Source organism: Leucoraja erinacea, chromosome 23 (genome assembly GCF_028641065.1).
Source record: "Leucoraja erinacea ecotype New England chromosome 23, Leri_hhj_1, whole genome shotgun sequence".
NCBI classification, from domain to species: Eukaryota; Metazoa; Chordata; class Chondrichthyes; order Rajiformes; family Rajidae; genus Leucoraja; species Leucoraja erinaceus.
Window position 1 is genome coordinate 217,810 of NC_073399.1, and position 24,636 is coordinate 242,445.

Here is a 24,636-nt window from a genome sequence, read left to right on the forward strand (position 1 = left end):
AAAGAAAAATAAGATGGTGGCTTTCAATGCAAGAACAATGGTTAGGAATTGTGGGGCAAGAGTAAGGTGGGGCACAATTTTTATAGATGACTACCGATTTGTACCAAAGGAAGGATAGACTGTCCTTGGAAATGTTCCAACATAAAATTATTGGACTGAATGTCACTGTCCTAAGGTCTTCAAAGTGTGTCATCTGAAATGATGCTCTATTCTCTACGACACCTACTGTAACATAGAAACATAGAAACATAGAAATTAGGTGCAGGAGTAGGCCATTCGGCCCTTCGAGCCTGCACCGCCATTCAATATGATCATGGCTGATCATCCAACTCAGTATCCCGTACCTGCCTTCTCTCCATACCCCCTGATCCCCTTAGCCACAAGGGCCACATCTAACTCCCTCTTAAATATAGCCAATGAACTGGCCTCAACTACCCTCTGCGGCAGAGAGTTCCAGAGATTCACCACTCTCTGTGTGAAAAAAGTTCACTGTAAATCCACTAAGATTGTGCTGAAATCTCTGGAATGAAGTTTATCCATAAGCTTCTCTGTATAAATAACATTGATGGATTTCTACCCAAAGATGTACACGTTTGTAGGTTATTAAAGTTTGATAAAATTGTAAATGTGTGTAGGACAGCGTTAGTGTATGAGATAATCATTGGTCACAGGTCGACTAGGTGGACTGAAGGGCCTGTTTCCGCACTGCATCTCTAAAGTCTAAAAAGAGATAGCAGACAGAATTTTGTGTGTTCCATGGAAAATTAAAAATAACTCCCCCAATTTCTTTGGTTTCCCTATCCATTTTGTTGCAATACACCAACCCCATTATCACGCAAACATTACTTTATGGCTTTACAAAACAATTTTATTACCCTTGGAATGAACGTACAGATGCTCCCAATGTTACGATAGATTCCGTTACTGAGGACCATTTGTACCCATATGGTTCATGTTGGTAATATGCAAGAAATGGCAATAAAAATGCATTTCGTTGTCTCTGTACTGTACACTGACAATGACAATTAAAATTGAATCTGAATCTGAATCTGAAAATCATAAGCCAACAAAGGGCCAGATGAATTTAAACCAGTGTGTTTAACTTAACCATTCAGATATTGTTGTGAACCGAGTTTCCCAATGACAGAAGATGCCTGCAGCCCCGCGGCAACGAGTAAATCCATCCCACCAGCCTCCCAAACGCTTGGTCGTAGGCATGGACTGTACATAAGTTAGACATTCGTGATCTGGGGAGAATGTGTGTGTTGAAATAGAGCAGTTTCAGATGAGAATGTGTTCACATTTGTATTCCAGCAGATGGCAACATTGAACTTCTCATGCAGGATGTAAATAGTTCAGTGCTCTGTGCTCTGTGCTTGTAGCAATGCCCAATTGATTGAAAGATACAGCGTGGGAACTTGCCCTTATGCCCACAGTCCATGTCAATCATCGATCACCCATTCACACTAGTTCTATGTTATCCCACTTTCACCTCCACTCCCTGCACACTCAGGGCAATTTACAGAGGCCAATTAACCGACAAGGTTAATTTACAGAGGCGAACTTACAGAGGTCAACTATCCAACAAACCTGCACGTCTTTGGAACGTGGGAGGAACCCAGTGGAATTCCATACGGTCACAGGGAGAATTCAGGCAAACTCCACACAGGCATAATTGAACCTGGGGCTCTAGCACTGTGGGGGCAGCAGCTCTACCAGCTGCATCACCTGTGCTGCTCTGTTACAAGTATTATTTTTAATAAACATTTTGATATTTTTTGATTTGTATCATGATTCACCTGGCAAACTCGCATCTTAGCATGAAATTGATCTACATGGCTGATCAATATTTTAGATTCAAACTTAATCTGTGTGGCATTTCTTGATTTCCCTTGCAGTAGTTCATTAAAATTTAAGAAAAAACAATTAGACAAAGAAAAATAGGCTGCTAACCTATCATCAAAATTCAGATATAAGATCATTGATCTGCATTATGAACACTTCACCATAGTTTAGTTTAGTTTAGTTTAGAGATACAGCTCCCTTCAGCCCATCAAGTCTGTGCTGACCAGCGATCACTCTGTACCCTGCACTATCGTACACACTAGGGACTATTTACAATTTTTACCAAAGTCAGTTAGCCTACAAACCTGTATGATTCCCCTACTCTGGGCAAGAGGCTCTGTGTCCACCCATCCTCTCATGATTTTGTACACCTCTGTATGATCACCGCTCATCCTTCTCGGGATAACGTATAAACTTCTATAGATAGCAACTGTGGTCAGGATGAACCCCGATCTCTGGTGCTGTAAGGCAGCAATTGTCCCGATGTGCCATCGTGCTGCATAGTTGCTGCCTGATCATCAAAGTATTTGCAGCATTTTCTGATTTTATTTCAATTTTCCAACATGAACAATATTTTTTTTTATGATGCTATAACTAGCCTGTTTTACAGCCTTGGGCTATAAAAGCAAAATTAAATAATACCATTCCTACTCAAGATAATTATGACCAAATCAGAAAGCCTAGAGTGGAAAGCTTGCATATAAATCGTATAAGGATAGGATCATGATCAAAATATACTCGTATGAACACACAACTTGCTGACACTCAAATCCAAGTCCAAAATACCTGAAGTAGATTTTGGCATTTACTATAATCCTGAAGGTACACAGCCTATTTTGGAAAAGAAGGAGAAAATGTGAGAGTGAAGGGAGGTAAAATAATTGTATTTTCAATGGAGCTTTCACAATAGAATGGTACAAACTTTACTTTGTTTTTTTCACAGTCGATATGCAAGAAATCAAATGTTTTTGGCCAACACCCTTTTCAAAGTTGTCTGTTATCATCCTGATGAATATCAAATAATAACCAGTGGAAAAGACAGGAAGGTAAGGGAATTTATATATGAGATCCATTTATTTTTGAAATGGAAAGATTTGCACGTAATCAAAATACCATTTCAATAAAGCCCCACGATAAATTTTAGACAATAGACAATAGACAATTGGTGCAGGAGTAGGCCATTCGGCCCTTCAAGCCAGCACCGCCATTCACTGTGATCATGGCTGATCATCCCCAATCAGTATCCCGTTACTGCCTTCTCCCCATATCCCCTGACTCTGCTATTTTTAAACACATACCAACTTAAACAAACCTTCAATTTTTTCAAAGGTTTTCTTTTGGTAGCAGGAATTTTATTTTACTCAAGGTAATCCCAAGTATAGGAGCAGTTTACTTTAGACTTTAGAAATACAGCATGGCCACAGGCTCTTTGGCCCACCGAGTCTGCACTGACCAGCAATCACCTTGTACGCTAGCACTATCTTACACACTAGGGACAATTTACAATTTTACTGAAGCCAATTAATCTACAAACCTGTACTTCTTTGGAAGGTGGGAGGAAACCGGAGCACCCACGTGGTCGCAGGGAGAAGGTACAAACTGTACAGACTGTATTTGTAGTCAGGATTGAACCCGGCTCTCTGGACTCCACCGCAGCGCTGCTGTGCTGCCCTTTTTTATTATAAAGTTGTATTATATTCATCTTAAACCCCTCCCTTCCTTCCCTTGAAGAAAATTATTTTTGTGTCTGCTCAAAATTAGTCCTGTCTGTGAAAATAACTCTGTTTAATTTATGCTTAAAGTTTGATATTAAGTGTTAGTATCCTATTCACCAGGAGGATATTGTAGCCCAAATAGAAGCAATATAAACCAAGAGCTCTAGTGCCCTATTGGAATCGGATAACTCAATCAATATAGTAACCAAGACCAAGGCATTTCTCTTCATTCTTATTAATATAATGACCGAGAGCATTAAACATCCCACACACTACCATGTTGGAAAGGGTGCAGAGATTTACAAGGATGTTGCTGGGACTCGAGGGCCTGAGCTATAGGGGGAGGTTGAACAGGCAAGGACTATGAAAGGTAACTTTTTCACTCAAATGGTAGTGAGTATATGGACTGAGATGCCGGGGGAAGTAGTTGAGGCAGGTGCTATCGCAACATTTAAGAAACATTTAGACAGGCACATGGATAGGACAGGTTTCGAGAAATATGGGCCAAATGCAAGCAGGTGGGACTAGTGTAGATGGGACATGTTGGCCGGCCTGGGAATGTTGGGTCGAAGGACCTGTTTCCACCCTGTAAGACTCTATGACTCGACCATTTTTGCAATCTTGATTTTATTTTAAACAAGGGATGTTGGATTGTTCATTAAAGCATCGATTTGGTGTCATTACTAATCTTAGTAATTTAGTCCCATTATCAATGCCAAGGGACTGAATTATGACTCTCTTGCACCCTTACAAGACCCCTGTCTTTATGTACCGTTTCAAATATTGCATTTGTGTAAGAAAGATAATTGGGTTTTCAAGATAGATAGTAATTCAGTAATCACGAATGAATAAGAGCAAAAGCTGAAGACAGTGAAATCCGGGTTAGAGTCCAGGCCGATAAACCTTGAAGCCTGTTCTGGAGCAGCAGCAGCAGTGGATTTAAGAGCTGCCGGCAGGTGCTGTCTTCATATTGTGCTTGTTTGCAGTGAAATTGAAGGAGCAAAATCGGTTTAATGTCACTGCCGTTTGAAAGAATGACGTGCAGGGAGAATCAAATGCAGCAATCACAGAAATGCATACAGGCATTCACTGAAGGATTGCACACTGTAATGGCTACCTTGTAAGGATACTTGATACAGTAGCTTTGGCCATTCAGGAGTTGGCTAACTTACAGCAAAATGCTCAGTAGTTCATTGCCAGCAGGGAAATGCAGGTGCTCTGGTGGTGAGATGACTTACTGATGTGGGGTCTGTGATCAATGTGCTGACATTATTACACACGGCTTTCTCCCCATCTCTCCCATCCCAAACTCCTGCACCCCTTTAGCCAGTTCTGGGCATTTTCTGATCCACTAACTCTGTGTGAATACCTTCGCCAGAATATGTCACGGTTCAAGGAAGTGTATCACACCATCTAAGGGGCTTTGGAGATGGGCAATAATTACTGGCTTTTCCAATGATACCCATGCCCCTGAATAAATATTTTAAAAACTGCCTTTGATTCTGATGGCTGAGTCTGACCGTACAGAAGTGTAGGTGAAGCAGTCAATGAACACGGACTTCATGGATTCCAAAACACTGTGTATGACCTACTAGGGTATCTCAGAAGTCAAGTATACACTCTCCTTTGGCTTCTTGTGAAACCCCAGATATTTCCTCCTATATTTCCGTTCACCATTGAAATATAGTAGGAAGAAAAAATTGTGTTTACACGTTTTTCTCAATTAAAATGTTTTTAAATTATTTGTTAACACCAATTTCTGGCCTTGTACTTTCTTGGTTAGTATCTGGCAAGTCTCTAGACTTTAGAGATACAGTATGGAAACAGGCCCTTTGGCCCACCGAGTCTGCGCCGGTCGGTGATCACCTAAATACTAGCATTATCCCACACACTAAGGACAATTTGCAATTTTTACCGAAGCCAACTAAACTATAAACTTGCAATTCTTTGGAGTGTGGGAGGAAACCAGAGCACCCAGAGAAAATCCATGTGGTCATGGGGAGAACGTACAAACTGTGGGCAGACAGCACCAGTAGTCAGGATCGAACCCGGGTCTCTAGCGCTGTAGGCAGCAACTCTACCGCTGTGCCACTGTGCCGCCCTCGAAAAGTTAAGGAAGCAGCCTTTCTAGAAATAATAAGAATTGTATAACTTCTGTAGAATAGTGAGACATGGATTGATGTCCCACTCTTCCACAGAATAGTAGAATTAAAAGGGACAAAGCACACTGTGACGCCTTGCAAGTCTGGCCTTTTGTTGTTGGAATTGAGAGAGCATGGAAAGAGGATGAGAAGTGCGTATTATATGAAACTTGTAACAATAGGGACATTGTGGCCTGTGTTAAATGCCATTACTCATGCAATGGCTGATTCATCATCTTCCCATTTGTCCTCTTGGTCCTTCCCATCCAAATAAGTGCTCGTAGGATGGAGTGTTTTGCAGTTGCAACACTCACTGCTTTGAGTTATCGTGTCTAGGCAGCACACCACCACTATAACTCTTACTTAGTTATTACAACACATAAGGAGGTTGTCTGTTCCCAGCAGAGAAATACCAATGGAAGGGAAAGTATTTATAGACCTTGAATATATTCTCATTGTTACGTTCTTTTAAATTGGCTGTTGCGTATCAAAGAGCACCTCCATTTTTAATTAAGTATCTGAAAGAGTAGACTGCTGCATGACAAAATGGTCGTGTTAGCTCCTCTGAATCATTGTGGAAATTTCTGTAAATGTGCAGAAATATCTTGTTATGATTGCAGACCAGGTGCAAAACGATGCGGTGGAAACACTTAAAGCTGATGAATACTTAGGGGCACCATGGGGGTTTCTTAATGTATTGTCGATGGTAGTCTGTATCGATGGGAAGGCAGTCAGAATCAGACACTCAAGCACCTTCTCAATCTGACAGTTCGCATCACAAGCAAAGTTCCTGCCAGCCTGGGGAAAATTCCATCACTCAGTTATCAATGCATTTGTCATCAAGCCATCTGCAAGATCCCAAGCTTGATGATAAGTGTCAGTTTGATTAGGTGTCAGTCAGATTATGGCCATCAGCCAGCAGTCAGCATGTCTTGTTCCAAAAGGCTGCAACTAACTGATTCTCTGAACCTCACGAGACATTAAAGTGAAGATACTTTGAGGATACGTCAGATCAGCACAGTGGTGCTGCGCTAGAGTTTCATAGCACCAGAGACCCGGGTTTGATCCTGTCTACGGGTGTTGTTTGTACGGAATCTGTACATTCTCCCTATGACTGTGTGGGTTTTCTCTGGGTGCTCCGGTTTCCTCCTACACTCCTAAGACATACAAGTTTGTAGGTTTATCGGCTTCTGTAAATTGTTCCCAGTGTGTAGGATAGTGCTAGTATACGGGGTGATCACTGGTTGGCACGGACACGCTGTCTGAAGGGCCTATTTCCATACTGTATCTCTAAAGTCAAAACTTAAGTGGAAAGAAACATAGATTTATGTTTTTATTGTCATGTGTACTAAGGTACAGCAAAAAGCTTTGTTTTGCATGCTATTCAAACTGATTATATTTACCATACATAAATCCAGTCGTAAAACTCGTACAATTGATAGAGCAAAGGGGCACACCCTTTGGCCAAAGGCACATCCTTTGTGACAGATGTATGGGCCTTTCAACTAATTCCTCCTGTTCCTACAGTTTATGCTGTTGTTCATTCTCTGAGTCCAGTGGTGTTAATTTACCAGGTCTCATTGTTGATGTTATCTCCATTTTGTTTTCCAGTTGGCAACACAACTGTTTAAATTTAGCTAACTCTTAAACCTAACAAAATATTTCGAATAAGATTTCAGGCCAACCTTCTAACGCAACTTGTGTGAAGAAAGGCAGGACCACTTATGAAAATACTCGTGAAGCTGCAGTATATCTTGCCAGATTTTCTTGTCATCTTCTTTCCAATGCTGTTGTGCCCTTTGATTTCCTTGTTAGTTCCCAGCTAACAAAGCCTAGCAAACTTATTATTAATGAAAATTAAAAAAACTACGGAGGCTGAAAGTCTGAAATAAAAGCGTCCTTTTTATTCTGAGGTTGAGTGAGAGTGTATGACCAGAGGGCACAGCTTCAGAATAACGGGACAATAAAGGCTATCTATCTATCTATCGGAATTTCTGTAGTCAGAGGGTGGTGGTGAATCTGGTATTCATTGCCACAGACGGCAGTGGAGGTCAAGTCATTGGGTACTTTTAAGGCAGAGATTGACAGATTCTTAAATAGTAAGTGTGTTAAGGGTTATGGGGGAAGGCAGGAGAATGGGGTTGAGAGGGAAAGATAGATCAGCCATGAATGGCGGAGTAGGCTCGATGGACCGAATGGCCTAATTCAGCTCCTATGACTTATGAACTCACATAAGATCACATCTGCGGTATTGTGCACTTGGCTGATTGCCCTATTGAAGGAATTATATACTCGTGACAGAGTGCAGATAAGGTTCTATGAAAAGGGACTGAGCAGACTGCGCCTGTAAACTCTTGAGGTTCGAAAAATGGATGATGATCCCATTGAAAAGTTTGTAAATACTCAAAAGAACTAATTGCAGAGATGATGTTTCCATTAACTGGAATGTTTATAAGCAGGGCCTACTGTTTTAAATATAAGCAAGGCCTACTGTCTTAAATTCAGGGATTAGCCATTCCAGACTGAGATAAAAATCAATTTGTTCAGCCAGAAGTCAGAGAATCTTTTGAATTTTCTACTCAAGGAGGCTGAGCGGCTACATTACCTAGTCTGTTCCAAGCGAGACATCAATAAATTATTGGAGATTAAGGGATGGATGTGGCACTGGGGTAAAGGATCATCCCTATTGGTGGCGTATTGCAAGCAACTTCTGCTGTTATGGAGGGAATATTCTTGAAGCATAATCAGTGGAGCATTACAGCCTTGCTTCTATGCACCCTTAAAAGCAGCCATCGGTATCATTTAATTCACAATTTAATTTGAAGAAATCCCACAGGTTACATTTTTCTGTTAATTGCTTAAAATCCCCACCATTAATCTCTAGGGCCCTCCATACATTTAATTCATAACTTATGCATTTTGCAAGAGACTGCTCATCATGATCCTTTTGTTATGCCTGACTTATTCGAATTATCTGCTTCACAGAGCATTATTCCCGATGTACTGGCATCACGACATTACCTGCTTATAAATTTGAGATCAGAAATGCGATTATAATTAATTGGTACGTCACTCAACAACCTATTTGGGAGAGATAATTTGGACACAGCAACGTTCTGTGTCATGCAAAAGTAAATTTTATTCAAATCACAAAACTAAATCAATGGGTTCCAAATTTCCGAGAGCACTTCTGTAAAGTAATGGAACAAGAGCCGGATTGTGTCAGTGTTTTCTGCAGAAATTCAATTGCAACTGATGTATGTCGGTTCTACTTCAAAACTCTTTTTTTTCGGGAGCGACACAGTGGCGCAGTGTTAGAGTTGCTGCCTTACAGCGCCAGAGACCCAGGTTGAATGTGACCTTGGGTGCTGTCAGTACAGAGTTTGTACATTCTCCCTGTAACCGCATGGGTTTTCTCCGGGTGCTCCGGTTTCCTCCCACAATCGAAAGATGCATAGGTTTGTAGGTAAATTGGCTTCTGTAAATTGTAATTTGTCCTTAGTATGTAGGATAGTGCTAGTACATAAGGAATGCTGGTTAGCGCAGACTCGGTGGACCAAAGGATTGTTTTCTGCGCTGTATCTCTAAACTAAACTAAACATAGCATAAAATCAGCAACTGTGCACCCCTCAAGCTGTTCTGCTAATAAGAAAATGGCTGGCCCAGAGATCCAGGATCCAGAGGAGGTTTACGAGATGATCGCAGGAATGATTGGGTTAACATATGATGAGCATTTGATGGCACTGGGCCTGTACTCAATAGAGTTTAGAAGGATGAAGGGAGGCCTCATTAGGAAAGGGAAAATGGATTATGAAAGAAAACTGGCAGGGAACATAAAAACTGACTGCAAATGTTTTTATAGATAAGTGAAGAGAAAAAGATTAGTTAAAACAAAGGTAGGTCCCTTGCAGTCAGAAACAGGTGAATTGATCATGGGGAACAAGGACATGGCAGACCAATTAAATAACTACTTTGGTTCTGTCTTCACTAAGGAAGACATAAATAATCTGCCGGAAATAGCAGGGGACCAGGGGTCAAATGAGATGGAGGAACTGAGTGAAATCCAGGTTAGCCGGGAAGTGGTGTTAGGTAAATTGAATGGATTAAAGGCCGATAAATCCCCAGGGCTAGACAGGCTGCATCCCAGAGTACTTAAGGAAGTAGTCCCAGAAATAGTGGATGCATTAGTGATAATATTTCAACACTCTTTAGATTCTGGAGCAGTTCCTGAGGATTGGAGGGTAGCTAATGTAACCCCAATTTTTAAAAAGGGAGGGAGAGAGAAAACGGGGAATTACAGACCAGTTAGTCTAACATCGGTAGTGGGGAAACTGCTAGAGTCAGTTATTAAAGATGGGATAGCAGCACATTTGGAAAGTGGTGAAATCATTGGACAAAGTCAACATGGATTTATGAAAGGTAAATCATGTCTGACGAATCTTATAGAATTTTTCGAGGATGTAACTAGTAGAGTGGATAAGGGAGAACCAGTGAATGTGTTATATCTGGACTTTCAGAAGGCTTTCAACAAGGTCCCACATAAGAGATTAGTATACAAACTTAAAGCACACGGTATTGGGGGTTCAGTATTGATGTGGATAGAGAACTGGCTGGCAGACAGGAAGCAAAGAGTAGGAGTAAACGGGTCCTTTTCAGAATGGCAGGCAATGACTAGTGGGGTACCGCATGGCTCAGTGCTGGGACCCCAGCTATTTACAATATATATTAATGATTTGGACGAGGGAATTGAATGCAACATCTCCAAGTTTGCAGATGACACTAAGCTGGGGGGCAGTGTTAGCTGTGAGGAGGATGCTAGGAGGCTGCCAGGTGACTTGGATAGTCTGGGTGAGTGGGCAAATGCATGGCAGATGCAGTATAATGTGGATAAATGTGAGGTTATCCACTTTGGTGGCAAGAACAGGAAAGTAGACTATTATCTGAATGGTGGCCAATTAGGAAAAGGGGAGATGCAACGAGACCTGGGTGTCATGGTACACCAGTCATTGAAAGTAGGCATGCAGGTGCAGCAGGCAGTGAAGAAAGCGAATGGTATGTTAGCATTCATAGCAAAAGGATTTGAGTATAGGAGCAGGGAGGTTCTACTGCAGTTGTACAGGGTCCTGGTGAGACCACACCTGGAGTATTGCGTACAGTTTTGGTCTCCTAATCTGAGGGGGGGTCTTATTGAGGGGGGATCTTATAGAAACTTACAAGATTCTTAAGGGGTTGGACAGGCTAGATGCAGGAAGATTGTTCCCGATGTTGGGGAAGTCCAGAACAAGGAGTCACAGTTTAAGGATAAGGGGGGAAATCTTTTAGGACTGAGATGAAAAAAACATTTTTCATTCATGTGAATCTCTGGAATTCTCTGCCACAGAAGGTAGTTGAGGCCAGTTAATTGGCTATATTTCAGAGGGAGTTAGATGTGGCCCTTGTGGCTAAAGGTATCAGGGGGTATGGAGAGAAGGCAGGTACAGGATACTGAGTTGGATGATCAGCCATGATCATATTGAATTGGCAGGCTCGAAGGGCCGAATGGCCTACTCCTGCACCTATTTTCTATGTTTCTATGTTTCTATACCGAATCGTGAAAAGACTGGATAGATTGGATGTGAAGAGAATGTTTCCACTCGTGAGAGTCTAGGACCAGAGGCCATAGCCTCAGAATAAAAGGACGTACCTTTGGAATGGAGAAGAGGAGGAATTTCTTCACTTAGAGGGTGGTGAATCTATGGAATTCATTCCCACAGATGGCTGCGGAGGCCATCAATGGATATTTTTAAGGCAGAGATTTACAGATTCTTGATTAGTAAGAGTCTCAGGGGTTATGGGGAGACGGCTGGAGAATATGGTTGGGAAGGAAAGATAGATCAGCCGTGATTGAATGGCGGAGTAGACTTGATGGGCTGAATGGCCTAAATCTGCTCCAATAAATTATAATCAAATTTTGTCCTCAATGCTGCTTTCTTGCTCTCCCCTATTCCTTAGCTGCCTTATAGTTTAAATATCTGCATATCTGTGCCTTGAATATATTCAATGACTCCATCTTCACAGCTCCCGGGTAGAGCATTCCAAAAGACACAAATTCGGAGAAAATAAATGCTTATGTTTCAATTGAGTGATCCATTATTCTGAAACTGTACTATCCAGCACCAAACTCAAAGATCTTCTCCACACCTTTAGGGCAGAACAGTGGCACAGCTGGTTGAGCTGCTGCCTCACAGCACCAGAGACCAAGGTTCAATCCTGTCTTTGGATGCTGGCTGTGTGGAGTTTGCACGTTCTCCCTGTGACCACACGTGTTTCTTTACTGGTGCTCCGGTTTCCTCCCACATCTCAGACATGCAAGTTTGTGGGCGGCACAGTGGTGCAGCGGTAGAGTTGCTGCCTTAGAGCGCCAGAGAGACAGGTGCAATCCGGACCATGGGCGCTGCCTGTATGAAGTTTATATGTTTTTTTCTGGGTACTCCGGTTTCCCTCCACATCCAAAGATCCAAAGACTCTGACATCGGGGGGAGAGGGAAGTGCAGAGGAGAGATACGTTTTTTTGCCTTCCATCACAGCGAGGAGGAGATGTGCTGTGATGGATGTCTGTGTAAATTGTGTTGTGTCTTGGGTCTTTTTTTTCTTGTATGTATGACTGCAGAAACAACATTTCACTTGAGCCTCTATGAGGTTCAAGTGACAAATAAATTGTATTGTATTGTATTGTATTGTATTGTATTGTATAGGTTTGTAGATTAACTGTAAGGATAGTGCTCGTTTACAGAGTGATCGGTGATCTGGTTCGTGCAAACAGCGTGTGCCAAAGGGCCTGTTCACACGCTGCATCTCCAAGGCTAAAATCTACAGGTTTGTAGGTTAACCAACCTCTGTAAAATTGCCCTTAGTGTGTAGGGAGTGAATGCAAAACTTGGATAACATAGAATTAGTGTGAGCTGGTGATCGATAGTTGGCATGGACTCAGTGCGCCAAAGGGCCTGTTTCCATGCTGTATCTATAAACTAAACTAACCCTACCCAATCAATCTCCCTTAGAACTGGTGAGCACCTCAGGAACCTGTGTGAAATTCTTTCCATTTTGTGAAATGCAATCCTCTCCTTACAACACACCCACGTAACACCATGAAAGCAACCCTTGAAATCATTCTGATTTTGGTGAATGATGCTGATCGTTGCTACATAAATCTTTGCGGTAACAGCCATAATACAGACAGGCATCTGTTAAAAAGATTGGCAAAGAAAGAAACAAATTGGAAAAGTACAGACAAATGCAAGATGGTAAGTGATATAAAAGTATCAAAGCAGTGTTTCAAATTAAACCATGACAGAAGTTCAAAGAGGCAATGTTTAAGTGAGAAAGCACAGTCTTTTATCCCCATCTTCGTCTCTGTGGAATGGAAGTATTTCATGTACCTTGGGCTTTGAAATGGTTTTAGGACTAAGATAAAGTTATATAGCATCCTACTTTTCATTTTTCTAGATTGCATATCTTCCTATCACTTGCAGGGGTATACAGTGGTTTGATAAAAATTTCCAATGAAAATTCAATTATACTTCCTATTCTTCTTCAGTTTAGTTCAGTTTATTATTGTCATGTGTACCGAGATATAGTGAAAAGCTTTGTTTGCATGTTATCCAGTCAGTGGAAAGACTATACATAATTACAATCAAGCCATTCACAGTGTACAGATACAGGATGAAAGGAATAACGTTTAGTGCAAGATAAAGTCCAGTAAAGTCCGATTTAAGAGTTACATGATTACAATCAAGCCATCCACAGAGCTGATTTTTTAATGAAGAATTACATGGTATTTTGTGGAAAAAAATACGATTCTCCCTATCTGCAAATGTTAATCGCTGTTGAAACAAAATAAACCAAAAAGAACATCAATTATGTAACTTTTGCAATTTTGTTTTTATTTTAAGATTGGGTATTGGGAAGTATTTGATGGATCTCTAATTAGAGAGCTCGAAGGTTCTTTATCCGGTTCTGTTAATGGAATGGACATCACTGCAAGTGGTGACTTCTTCGTAACTGGTAAGGAAACCCCAAGACTGGTGCTTGCCTGCAAATATTCACCCATGAAATGATATTTTTACCATAGAATAAAAATGTGTATAAGGGCCCCATATCTGAGGAAGGATGTGCTGGCATTGAAGAGGTTCCAAGAAAAGCTTTACGTTAATGATCCCAGGAATGATTGGGTTAACTTATTGTGAGCTTTTGAAGACACTAGGCCTGCACTCACTGCAGTTTAGAAGAATGAGGGAGGACCTCATTGAAACTTACCGAATAGTGAAAGGCCTGAACAAGAGTGAATATGGAGAGGATGTTTCCATTAGTGGACGAATCTATGACCAGAGGCCAAAGCCTAAGAATAAAAGGATGTACTTGTAGAAAGGAGATGAGGAGGATGGCGTAGTAGACTTGATGGGCCGAATGGTGTAAATTCGACTCCTATAACTTATGAACATGATCAGTGGAAATTATCAGTCAAGTTATTTAGATAGTCATTTATCAGAACTTGGGGATCAATGGCAAGATTAACATCTATTGGCCATCCCTAATTACCCTTCAAGACGAGGTGATAATCTGCTGCCTTATGCTTGCCAGAATTTAGTCATAGACCCCTACAACACAGAAACAAGCATTTGGCCCACCATGTCCATGCTGACCATCTATACCAGAACTTGGACCATTGCCTTTTACACCATGGCGATTCAAGGACCTATCTAGATACTATTAAGTGTTGTGAGAGTACTTGTTTCCACCACCTTATTGGCAAGGGTTTTTGCAAGGAACGATGACTTAGAGGGGAATCTACTAGTGGTGGTGGTGGTGTTCTGCTGCTCCTTTTGACAATACGTATGAATGTACATATTAAGAGCAGGAGCAGCCTACTTAGCTCCACCATGCAATAACATCAGAGCCACCTCAACTCTGCATTCCTGTCTACCTGAGGTAGACAAAAATGCTGGAGAAACTCAGCGGGTGAGGTAGCATTACACAGATGCCGGGCATAAAAAAATTTGTGTAAACTCAGAGTGTTCCTCTCCACAGAAATCTTTAGTAAGGGGATCTAAAATACTAAAATAGCATCTGCAGTTCTTTCTTAAACATCCTGTCTACCTGAGGTACCTTTCATCCCTTGCTTATCAAGCATCTCTACCTCTCCCTTAAAAATAGCTGGAGGTGGAGCTCGTTCTGGAGCGTAGTTCTTCAGAATGACAACTGGTCTGTCCCCTTACCCTCTGATGTATCCAAAGCTGTTAATTGATACTTCTAGCTCCACAAGGTTGACTTTAGAGATACAGCATGGAGACAGGCCCTTCAGCCCATCGAGTCGGCGTCAACCAGCAATCCCCCCGTTCATATATAGTCTCCCAGTACACGTACATTATATTTTAATGCTGATATAAATGCAGATAAACATCTTAAAACACCAGTACAAAGCTAAAACTACAAAATTGGACAGGGATCCAAATATATATACTGTGATGCTTGGATGAATTATCAGCTTGGATGAATTAACATTTTGGGGTGCAATTTGTTTGTGCTTTAATTTTGTACTGAGAGGTCTATTTTCCATTTTCCATTTTCTATTAATTAATTGGTGGATACCAGGAATATGCGAGATATTCATTAGTTCCCAAAGCTCTATCCTGGATCAGCCAATCAATCTAGCAGTATTCATGAAGATGCAGCCTCTACTGTACAGTACTGCTCTAGTGTAGGTTAGCAAATAAGTTTAAATTTAATATTTTAAGCGTATTACATTTATTTATGCGTACAAACAAGAATACAGAACATTTTATAGGTTTAGTCTAAATTATTCAATACATCAAGTGATGTAATTGTCATGCAATATGTTCAGTTAGAAATTATTTTTGCTCTACTTTCTATAGTCACACAGCATGGAAACAGGCTTTTGGCCCAATATGTCCATGCCTACCAACATGCCCCATCTACATTCCTCCAACCAGCCTGCATTTGGCCCATATCCTTCTAAACCTGTCCTATCCATGTTCCTGTCTAAATGTTCCTACAGTATGTTCGAATAATTTGAAAACAAGCTGATGAACCAGTGCGCAGATCCATTGTCGGAGACGGCTGAGATGGGTGTGTTGCAGGTCTCTTTCAATGTATCCATCACTGTCCTTACATCCGTGAAGCCCTCCCCAGCCATCCCATTCAATATTGCATCTGCTCACCAGCTTCCCCAGCTAGCTATAACCTATTGGATGGCAATGTTTGGAATCCATGAACTCAAAAACAAAGACAAGAGACCATATCTAAAATGGAAATCATCTAAAATTGAAACACAATTTTATTGAAATCTAATCCTGTGCGTAACTGCAAATTTAGTAGATCTAGCTCTTTGTTCAAGTAATACTGCATTAAAAAATGAATTGATTTGCTCAGATAGATATCTATTGTTCTGTTTTTTAAGTATCCCTTTGCACAATCTCCTTTCAACCTTGCAGTGTAGAGCATTGTTTCCCAAAGAGGAATATAATCTGTTAGATAAAAAGACCAGGCCGATGCCTCTGCTTTGATGGTCAGTCTGGCTGCCTCATCACTCTGCACATCTAGCTTCCTCTTTGTTTAAAGCATGATATCCTTTTTATTGTAAGCTCCCTAATTACCTGAATAAAACGTGAAACTCTCTGGGGAATTCCTTGCAACAGCTCACTGCTTGATACTGCACTACATAAAGGTTTGAAGCTGCATTGCTACTTTTCTTTTGATTTAGTTTCCCATGTAATTATCGAGTTAATAAGCTTCTAGCAAGAGTATAGCATTAGGAGGACTACAATGGCCCATAGTATGAACATGTTATTGCGGTGGGATAAATTAGTTGTTCCATTATTGATACTTGCACTTTACAGCGGCAGAGACACGGGTTTGATCCTGACTAAGGGTGCTGTCTGTACGGAGTTTGTATATTCTCCCCATGATCGCGTGGGTGCTCTGGTTTCCTCCCACACTCTAACGACGTACAGGTTTTGTAGGTTATTTGGCTTCGGTGAAATTGTAAATTGTCCCTCGTGTGTAGGATAGTGCTAGTGTACAGGGATCGCTTGCTTGCCAGTGCGTACACGTGGGCCAAAGGGCTTGTTTCTGTGCTGTATCTCTAAACTAAACTAAACTACTAAAGTGTATTTGGCAAAAAGCCTGACTTTGATAATATTCTTTTGTCAGAGAGTGGTGAATCTGTGGAATTCATTGCCACAGAAGGCTGTGGAGGCCAAGTCAATGGATATTTTTAAGGCGGAGATTGACAGATTCCAGATTAGTATGGGTGTCAGGGGTTTTGGGGAGAAGGCTGGAGAATGGGGTTGAGAAGGAAAGATAGATCCGCCATGATTGGGTCAAATGGCCTAATTCCGGTCTTAGAACTTATGAACTTACACTCAGTGTTTTAAAAATTGCTACCAAAATATATATTTAATTTTATGACAATGTTTACATTTGCCTACTCACTATATGGTTGTATCCCAATCTGTTTTCAATCAGGAGGTGACGACAAATTGATAAAATTCTGGGCATACCATGAAGGTGATGTGGTACATATTGGAATAGGTCACAGTGGGAGCATCAACCGTATTAGAATCTGTCCCGCTGCGAAACACATTATCAGTGTTAGTTCAGATGGAGCTATTCTACGATGGAGATATCCTCATGCAGACTAATTCTCAACTCACTTCATGACAAATGACCAGATTACTTCAAATTTCAGACAATAAATTTCCATGAAAATTCTTCTCTGGATTTCAGCGAGACAACTTCCAATAACTTGTCCCAAAACATCTAATTCCTTTAGAAATTAATTAACATTTTTTTGTACCTTTGTTATTTAATATTAATGTTGTAATTTTGAAGAAATCCTCTTCACAAACAATGCAATTGTAAATGTCCTGAAAGTGAAAACATTAAAAATATATATATATTTCCATAAATAGGAAAGTAATGAATGGTTGCTTCAATAACTTGTGATCATATATTATAAACCAATTTCCATGTTGCTCAGCACTAGCTTTTTAGGAGGATTTTCTACTGCTGGTATCTTGATGTAGCTATAATCTTGAATGATCCATAATTTTTATTACAATTCAATTTATGAAAGAAATAAAATAAAATTTAACATCATTGTATTTGGTATCTTTAAACAATAATTTTATGTAAGTAATTGTGGGGAAGATTTTCTGTATACTGTGCGCAATTAATTTTAAACGTATTATAAAATGGACACCAAGAAAATTTATCATTGTGCAGTTATTGCTTGCTTATAGTCTCATGGTAAAATAGAGCAAATATTGGAACAAAATATCAACTAACTTTTTTTCAAAATGGTACGTTAGCTTGTATTGACCCGTGACCCAGAAATCTCAATTAACACTGGCTAAGGTGATTTGGTTCATTATGTTACAATTGATCTACCTATTCGAGTTCATTACAGGATGGAAAAAAAACATTGAATAAACCTACAAATCATCAGCAGCAGGAAATGCAGTCACTTATGGCCTCAACTTTTAAATGTTCAACATAACTGTCACTTACGCAATAACAGCCTTAAGTAAATGTTGGTGTCTGTTTAGTAACTGTACATATTAAACAACACAAAGGCTTTTAAACCATGACCCAAGACCTATTAATAACTGTCCTCAAAATAAGGGGTTACTTTGGGTGGCACAGTGGCGCAGCGGTAGAGTTGCTGCCTTGCACCACCAGAGACCTAGGTTCGATCCTGACTACGGGTGCTGTCTGCACGATTTCCCTGTGACCGTGTGGGTTTTCTCTGGGTTTTCTTCCAGTTTCCTCCCACACTCCAAACACGTACAGGTTTGTAGGTAATTGGCTTCAGTAAAATTGTAAATTGTCCCTAGTGTAGGATGATGTAAGTGTACGAGCTGATCACTGATAGGCACAGACTCAGTGGGACGAAGGGATTGTTTCCGCACTGTATCTCTAAGACCTAAAGACCTCACTTAGAGATTAGTGAATCTGGAATTCTCCAGCTCGGAGGGCTGAGGAGGCTCAGTTGCCTTGCATGTTCAGGACAGAGATTGATTTTTATTTGGAGAAGAAAGAAATCAAGGGAGTACATGAAAGCCATTGAAGTAAGCTCCGATCTTAATGAATGGTGGTGTTGAAAAAGGGATTCTAAGACCTACTATTTCTATTTTGATTCTCTTGTCTCTTGCAGGTACGTCCACATTCACTTTGTTCACTGTGAAAGTTGAATGTTATTTTCCCCAATGGACACACAGTGCATTTAGTATGAGGCAATGTCCAAAGTTCCACAAATCTCCTGCTGCCTAGACATACAAGTTATTATGGCTGTAACTCCACCGCTGTGCCACTGTATAGTTCTGGATAGAGGATCTTTATGGCAGACATATATGCCTTATAACAATCCCTTATCCAGAACTATACAGTGGCACAGCAGTGGAGTTGCTGCCTTACAGTGCCAGAGATTCGTGTTCGATGGGTGACTATGGATGCTGTCTGTACGGAGTTTGTACTTTCTCCCTGTGACTGCGTGGGTTTTCTCCGGGTGCTCCGATTTCCTTCCACATTCCAAAGACATGCAGGTTTGAAGGTGACGTTTCGGGTCGAGACCCTTCTTCAGACAGAAGGAACTGCAGAAGCTGGTTTAAACCGAAGATAGACACAAAACGCTGGAGTAACTCAACAATGGAGGAGACCTAGGACAGAAAGGTCTATGCAGGAATGGGAAGGAGAATTAAAGTGTCCGACAACTGGGAGATCAGGAAGGTGTTCCCAGGTCTCTCCATTGTCAGAGTGAGGCTAAACGCAAATTGGAGGAACAGCATCTCATATTTCGCTTTGGCAGCTTACAGCCCAGTGGAATGAGTATTGATAACACCGGCATTCCCTCTCCCTCTATCCCTCCCCCACCCAAGTCATACTAGCATCTCAAACAGCTAACAATGACCAGTTTCCTTTATCATCGTTCCTTTTTTTGCATATCTTTTATTCATTGTTCTTTATCTCTCCACATCATCGTCTATATCTCTTGTATCCCTTATCCCTAACCTGTCTGAAGAAGGGTCTCGACCCGAAATGTCACCCATTCCTTCTGCCTGACACGCTGAGTTACTCCAGTTTTTTGTGTCTATCTTCAGTTTAAGCCAGCATCTGCAGTTCCTTTTGACCGGTTTGAAGGTTAATTGACTTCTGTAAATCGCCCCTAGTATGTACAATGCAAAACTGGGACACCATGGACTAGTGTACAGGTGAACATCAGTGGACCAAAGGCCGCTCTACCTCTGAGCTAAACCAAACTAAACTGTACAAGGAATTGACAGATACGTACCCAGGATTTTTAGATTCTTTTACTGTTGAGTTATTTTCATTTGCAAGGCATCCAAATAATTTTAAAGTTTACTTGATCTATAGATATATTCGTATTTTAGGACTACTAACGATTTTCTAGCAACTGGTGGTCTGGATCAAATCCACCCATTCCCACAGCCTCAGGAAGTACCCCTGAAAATGTGGCACCTGTGCCAGGTGAGGCAGCCTATCTCCGAATTCAATGGCACTTCCACGCTGATCGGCGGGTCAAATTTTCCCCCTGTGGCCAGGGCTCTGGAACTCCGACCTGGCCAAAGCCGGCAGATCCATTCCCATAGCTGACTTTGCAGCCAACATCGCAGGCCGGTATCTCGAGTCCCCAAGGCCATGGCTCCCGAAGGTCCAGCAAAACAGATAATCCCAAATGTCTGGAACCTGGGGTGCTGGAGAATCAGTGGTGGATCTGTATATGTCTGTATGGATTAAATGTATATCATTGAATCTTTGAATCAGTGACTTTGATCTGTCGAATTCAACTTTGATGTGCAGGCCCACAAGGTACTGGGTGCATACGTTTTGGGAAAATACTACTTTTTGAGGTTAGATATTTGAAATATAATGCCCATTTCTAACTTAAGGATTTGTAATAATTTACAAATACACCATGGAATAGTCTGGCAGGAAATTGGAACTGTTTCCATAAATAGTTCATGGAAAGCAGAGCTTGCCTGTTTGTGTCAATTCCGTTGAGCAGAGCAGAGAAGAACATCTGCCATAACGCAGGTTTAATTTATCCTTCCTGGATCCCACACCCGACTATGTCATCAACATGCATGGCTCATTTCAGCTATATAACAATACCACTTAAAACATAGGTTCTTTAAGGTGAGGTGGGAAAGATTTAATAGGAACCGGAGAGGTAACATTTTTACACAAATAGTGGTGGGTATAAGGAGCGAGCTGCCAGAAGAGGTAGTTGAGACAGGTACCATCTCAACGTTTTTAACATTTAAACAGGTACATGGATAGGATAGGTTTGGAGTGATATTGGCCAGCGTGGTGGGACTAGATTGGGCATGTTGGTCAGTATGGACAAGTTGGGTTGAAGGGCCCAATGAGTCTATGACCATACCTGTGTAAGAAAGAACTGCAGATGCTGGTTTACACCGAAGATAGACACAAAGTGCTGGAGTAATTCAGCGGGTCAGGCAGCATCTCTGGAGAAAAGGAATGGGTAATGTTTTGGGTCGAGACCCTTCAGTCCGAGAGTCAGGGAGGGGGAAACTAGAGGTATATGGAGGTGCGGAACAAAACAGAGCCTGAATCGATGACTCAGGAAAGGTGGAGCCCACAATGGCTCATTGTTGGCTGGGCACGAGGTGACAAACGGTGAAATTAACAAGAGGTCTAGGGTGGGGGAGGGACAGAAAGAAATAGAATGCATTACTATACTTAGTTACTTTGCAGTTAAGCATTAGTATTGTTTGTACATCCATTTTGTGCATCAAAATGACCTATAATCCATTTTCAATGGGTCAATGGTACTTTATCACTGCATGAAGCATCCAGTCATTGAAGGTTAAACCACAATACCTCCTTAAATTACTGCAGATGTATTGACAGCATAATTATTATAAATTATGTGTGATTCTTTTTTTTTGCGTGCATTTCAGTAAAGATCTTCAGGCATCATTGTTCAAAGTAATGGCACAAAATGAAAAGAACACATATAGTAATTAAACAATTACATTAAAATGTTCAAGTTTAAGTTCAAGTTTATTGTCATGTGTCCCTGATAGGACAATGAAATTCTTACTTTGCTTCAGCACACAGAACATAATAGGCATTGACTACAAAACACATGAATAAATAAACTGATAAAGTGCAAAATAACAGGTAATGGGTTATTAATGTTCAGAGTTTTGTCTGAGCCAGGTTTAATAGCCTGATGGCTGTGGGGAAGTAGCTATTCCTGAACCTGGTCGTTGCAGTCTTCAGGCTCCTGTACCTTCTACCTGAAGGTAGCAGGGAGATGAGTGTGTGGCCAGGATGGTGTGGGTCCTTGATGATACTGCCAGCCTTTTTGAGGCAGCGACTTTGATAAATCCCCTCGATGGAAGGAAGGTAAGAGCCGATGATGGACTGGGCAGTGTTTACTACTTTTTGTAGTCTCTTCCTCTCCAGGACACTCAAGTTGCCGAACCAAGTTACGATGCAACCAGTCAGCATGCTCTCTACTGTGTACCTGTAGAAGTTAGAGAGAGTCCTCCTTGACAAACCGACTCTCCGTAATTTTCTCAGGAAGTAGAGGCGCTGCTGAGCTTTCTTGATAATTGCATCAGTGTTCTTGGACCAGGAAAGATCTTCAGAGATGTGCACGCTCAGGAATTTGAAGCTCTTGACCCTTTCAACCATCGACCCGTTGATATAAACGGGACTGTGGGTCCCCATCCTACTCCTTCCAAAGTCCACAATCAGTTCCTTGGTTTTGCTGGTGTTGAGGGCCAGGTTATTGTGCTGGCACCATATGGACAGTTGCTCAATCTCTCTTCTATACTCGGACTCATCCCCATCAGTGATACGTCCCACGACAGTGGTGTCGTCAGCGAACTTGATAATTGTAAGATATATACTTTCTGATTCTCGAGCGTCAAGATTCTGCTGCGGCTTTTCTTTACTGGAGACACATACTTGTGAAAACAATGTTGAAGAAGGAACTGCAGATGCTGGAGAATCGAATGTTACACAAAAAAGCTGGAGAAACTCAGCGGGTGCAGCAGCATCTATAGATCTGAAGAAGGGTTTCGGCCCGAAACGTTGCCTATTTCCTTCGCTCTATAGATGCTGCTGCACCCGCTGAGTTTCTCCAGCTTTTTTGTGTAACCTTGTGAAAACAATGGTTGTTTTGCTCCATCAGATATGGTGAGATGCGATTTATTATAATTATGCCCTCTTAGTATTTTAAGGGGGTATTGTGGCTTAAAATTCAATGACTGAATGCTTAATTTCACAAAAGTAACAAGGAACTGTGGACACTTCTGAATTCAGTATCAATGTAAATGTAGCTAGGAACACTTTTTAGCTACTTGTGTAGTAAACATACATGCAATATGATGGGGAACTTAATTAACCAAAAGTCCAGTAATGGGAATTCTTGCTTCCAGTATATTCGGTGAATCACTGTGGCAGTACGTTTCCTTTGGGGATGTTTAAAATTTGTTCCTTCACACACTGTGTACCTTGCCGGAAGTAGTTTGGAAATGCTATAAAAGCATATTCCTTTGCGTATGTTTCTACATAAATGTTTTATAGAGATCTCTGGCATATGATCCAGGAGAAATTACGACAAAAATACGTGACACTCTGACTGCTGGGACAATTCGGCACCTGGGGTCAGCAGTAGAATTGCTGCCTTACAGCACCAGAGACCCAGGTTCGATTCTGACTACAGATGCTGTCTGTACGGAGTTTGTACGTTCTCCCTATGACCCCATGGGTTTTTGTCGGGTGCTCCGGTTTCCTCCCACATCTGTATGTGTGGGACGATTGCTGGCCGGTGTGGACTCGGTGGGCTGAAGGACGTGTTTCTACACTGTATCTCTAAACTAAACTAATTCAGGACAGATAATTGCCATTGTTTTCCACAATCACTTTTAACATAAATCTCTGTTACAGGATAAGAATCTGATTGTAAACTGCTCCATTATCAGAATGGCGACATTCACAGGTGTTGTGAGCTCTTTACCATAATAAATTCATTTTTGCAGCTTGATTAAGCACTGAACAGATGATAGTTGTTCCCTTCAGAAATATTAATCATTAAAAAACATTCTGGTTGCATATGATATGGAGAAGAACATCTAATATTTCAACCAGACAGAAGGTCCTCTTTCAAATTTAATGAAGTACATCCTTATTTGCTAAGATCTCCACCGTCTGTGACTATCTGCAACTAATCGGCGAGTAAAGTTTGGGAGGTGAGACGTTGCATTTTGTTTTAGACCCTAGACTTGTGCGGAGTCCATGCTGATCAGCAATCACCCCGTACATTAGCACTATCCTACACTCCAAGGAGTATTCACAATTTTACCTAAGCCAATTATTTTACAAACTTGCACGTCTTTGGGATGTGGGAGGAAACTGGAGCACCTGAAGAAAACCCACCAGTCACAGAGAGAACATACAAACTCCGTACAAACGGCACTGATGGTCAGGATCAAACCTGGGTCTCTGGCGCTGTAAGGCAGCAACTCTACCACTGTGCCACCCAAAGGGATCCCATATTTTGAGGACATTCATTCATAGATCTTGGGTCCTGGTTTAAAAGCCACTGTGCAGCCACTGTTGCATGTTAATGCAAAATAAACTTGCGTTTATTTAATACATGCATTAAATGCACATGAACTAAATACATTTATTTATATATTAAAAACAAAAATAAATGAATGCATATAATAGGCATTTTTGTTTCACCCAATGAAAATGCATATGAACTGTATATACTGTACCAGCATGTCTGATTTGTGGTGGTCCTTATATTTCAGTGAATATTTCTAATTAGGAGATATTTTAGAAAAGTATGTCTTAGAAATTCATCTACACATCAG

The 24,636-nt window shown here is 41.1% G+C and overlaps 1 protein-coding gene across 1 annotated transcript in view; it reads left to right on the plus strand.

Annotated features, from left to right (window-relative positions):
• The window catches only part of cfap52 (cilia and flagella associated protein 52), a 52,790-nt gene extending 33,495 nt beyond the window's left edge, over positions 1–19,295 (plus strand). The window contains exons 12-14 of the mRNA XM_055653617.1: positions 2,789–2,891; positions 13,633–13,744; positions 17,225–19,295. Of these exons, the coding sequence (XP_055509592.1) occupies positions 2,789–2,891; positions 13,633–13,744; positions 17,225–17,400 (391 nt within the window). The 3' untranslated portion in view covers positions 17,401–19,295. The remainder of the gene's footprint in view (positions 1–2,788; positions 2,892–13,632; positions 13,745–17,224) is intronic.
• The last annotated feature ends 5,341 nt before the right edge of the window (positions 19,296–24,636 follow it).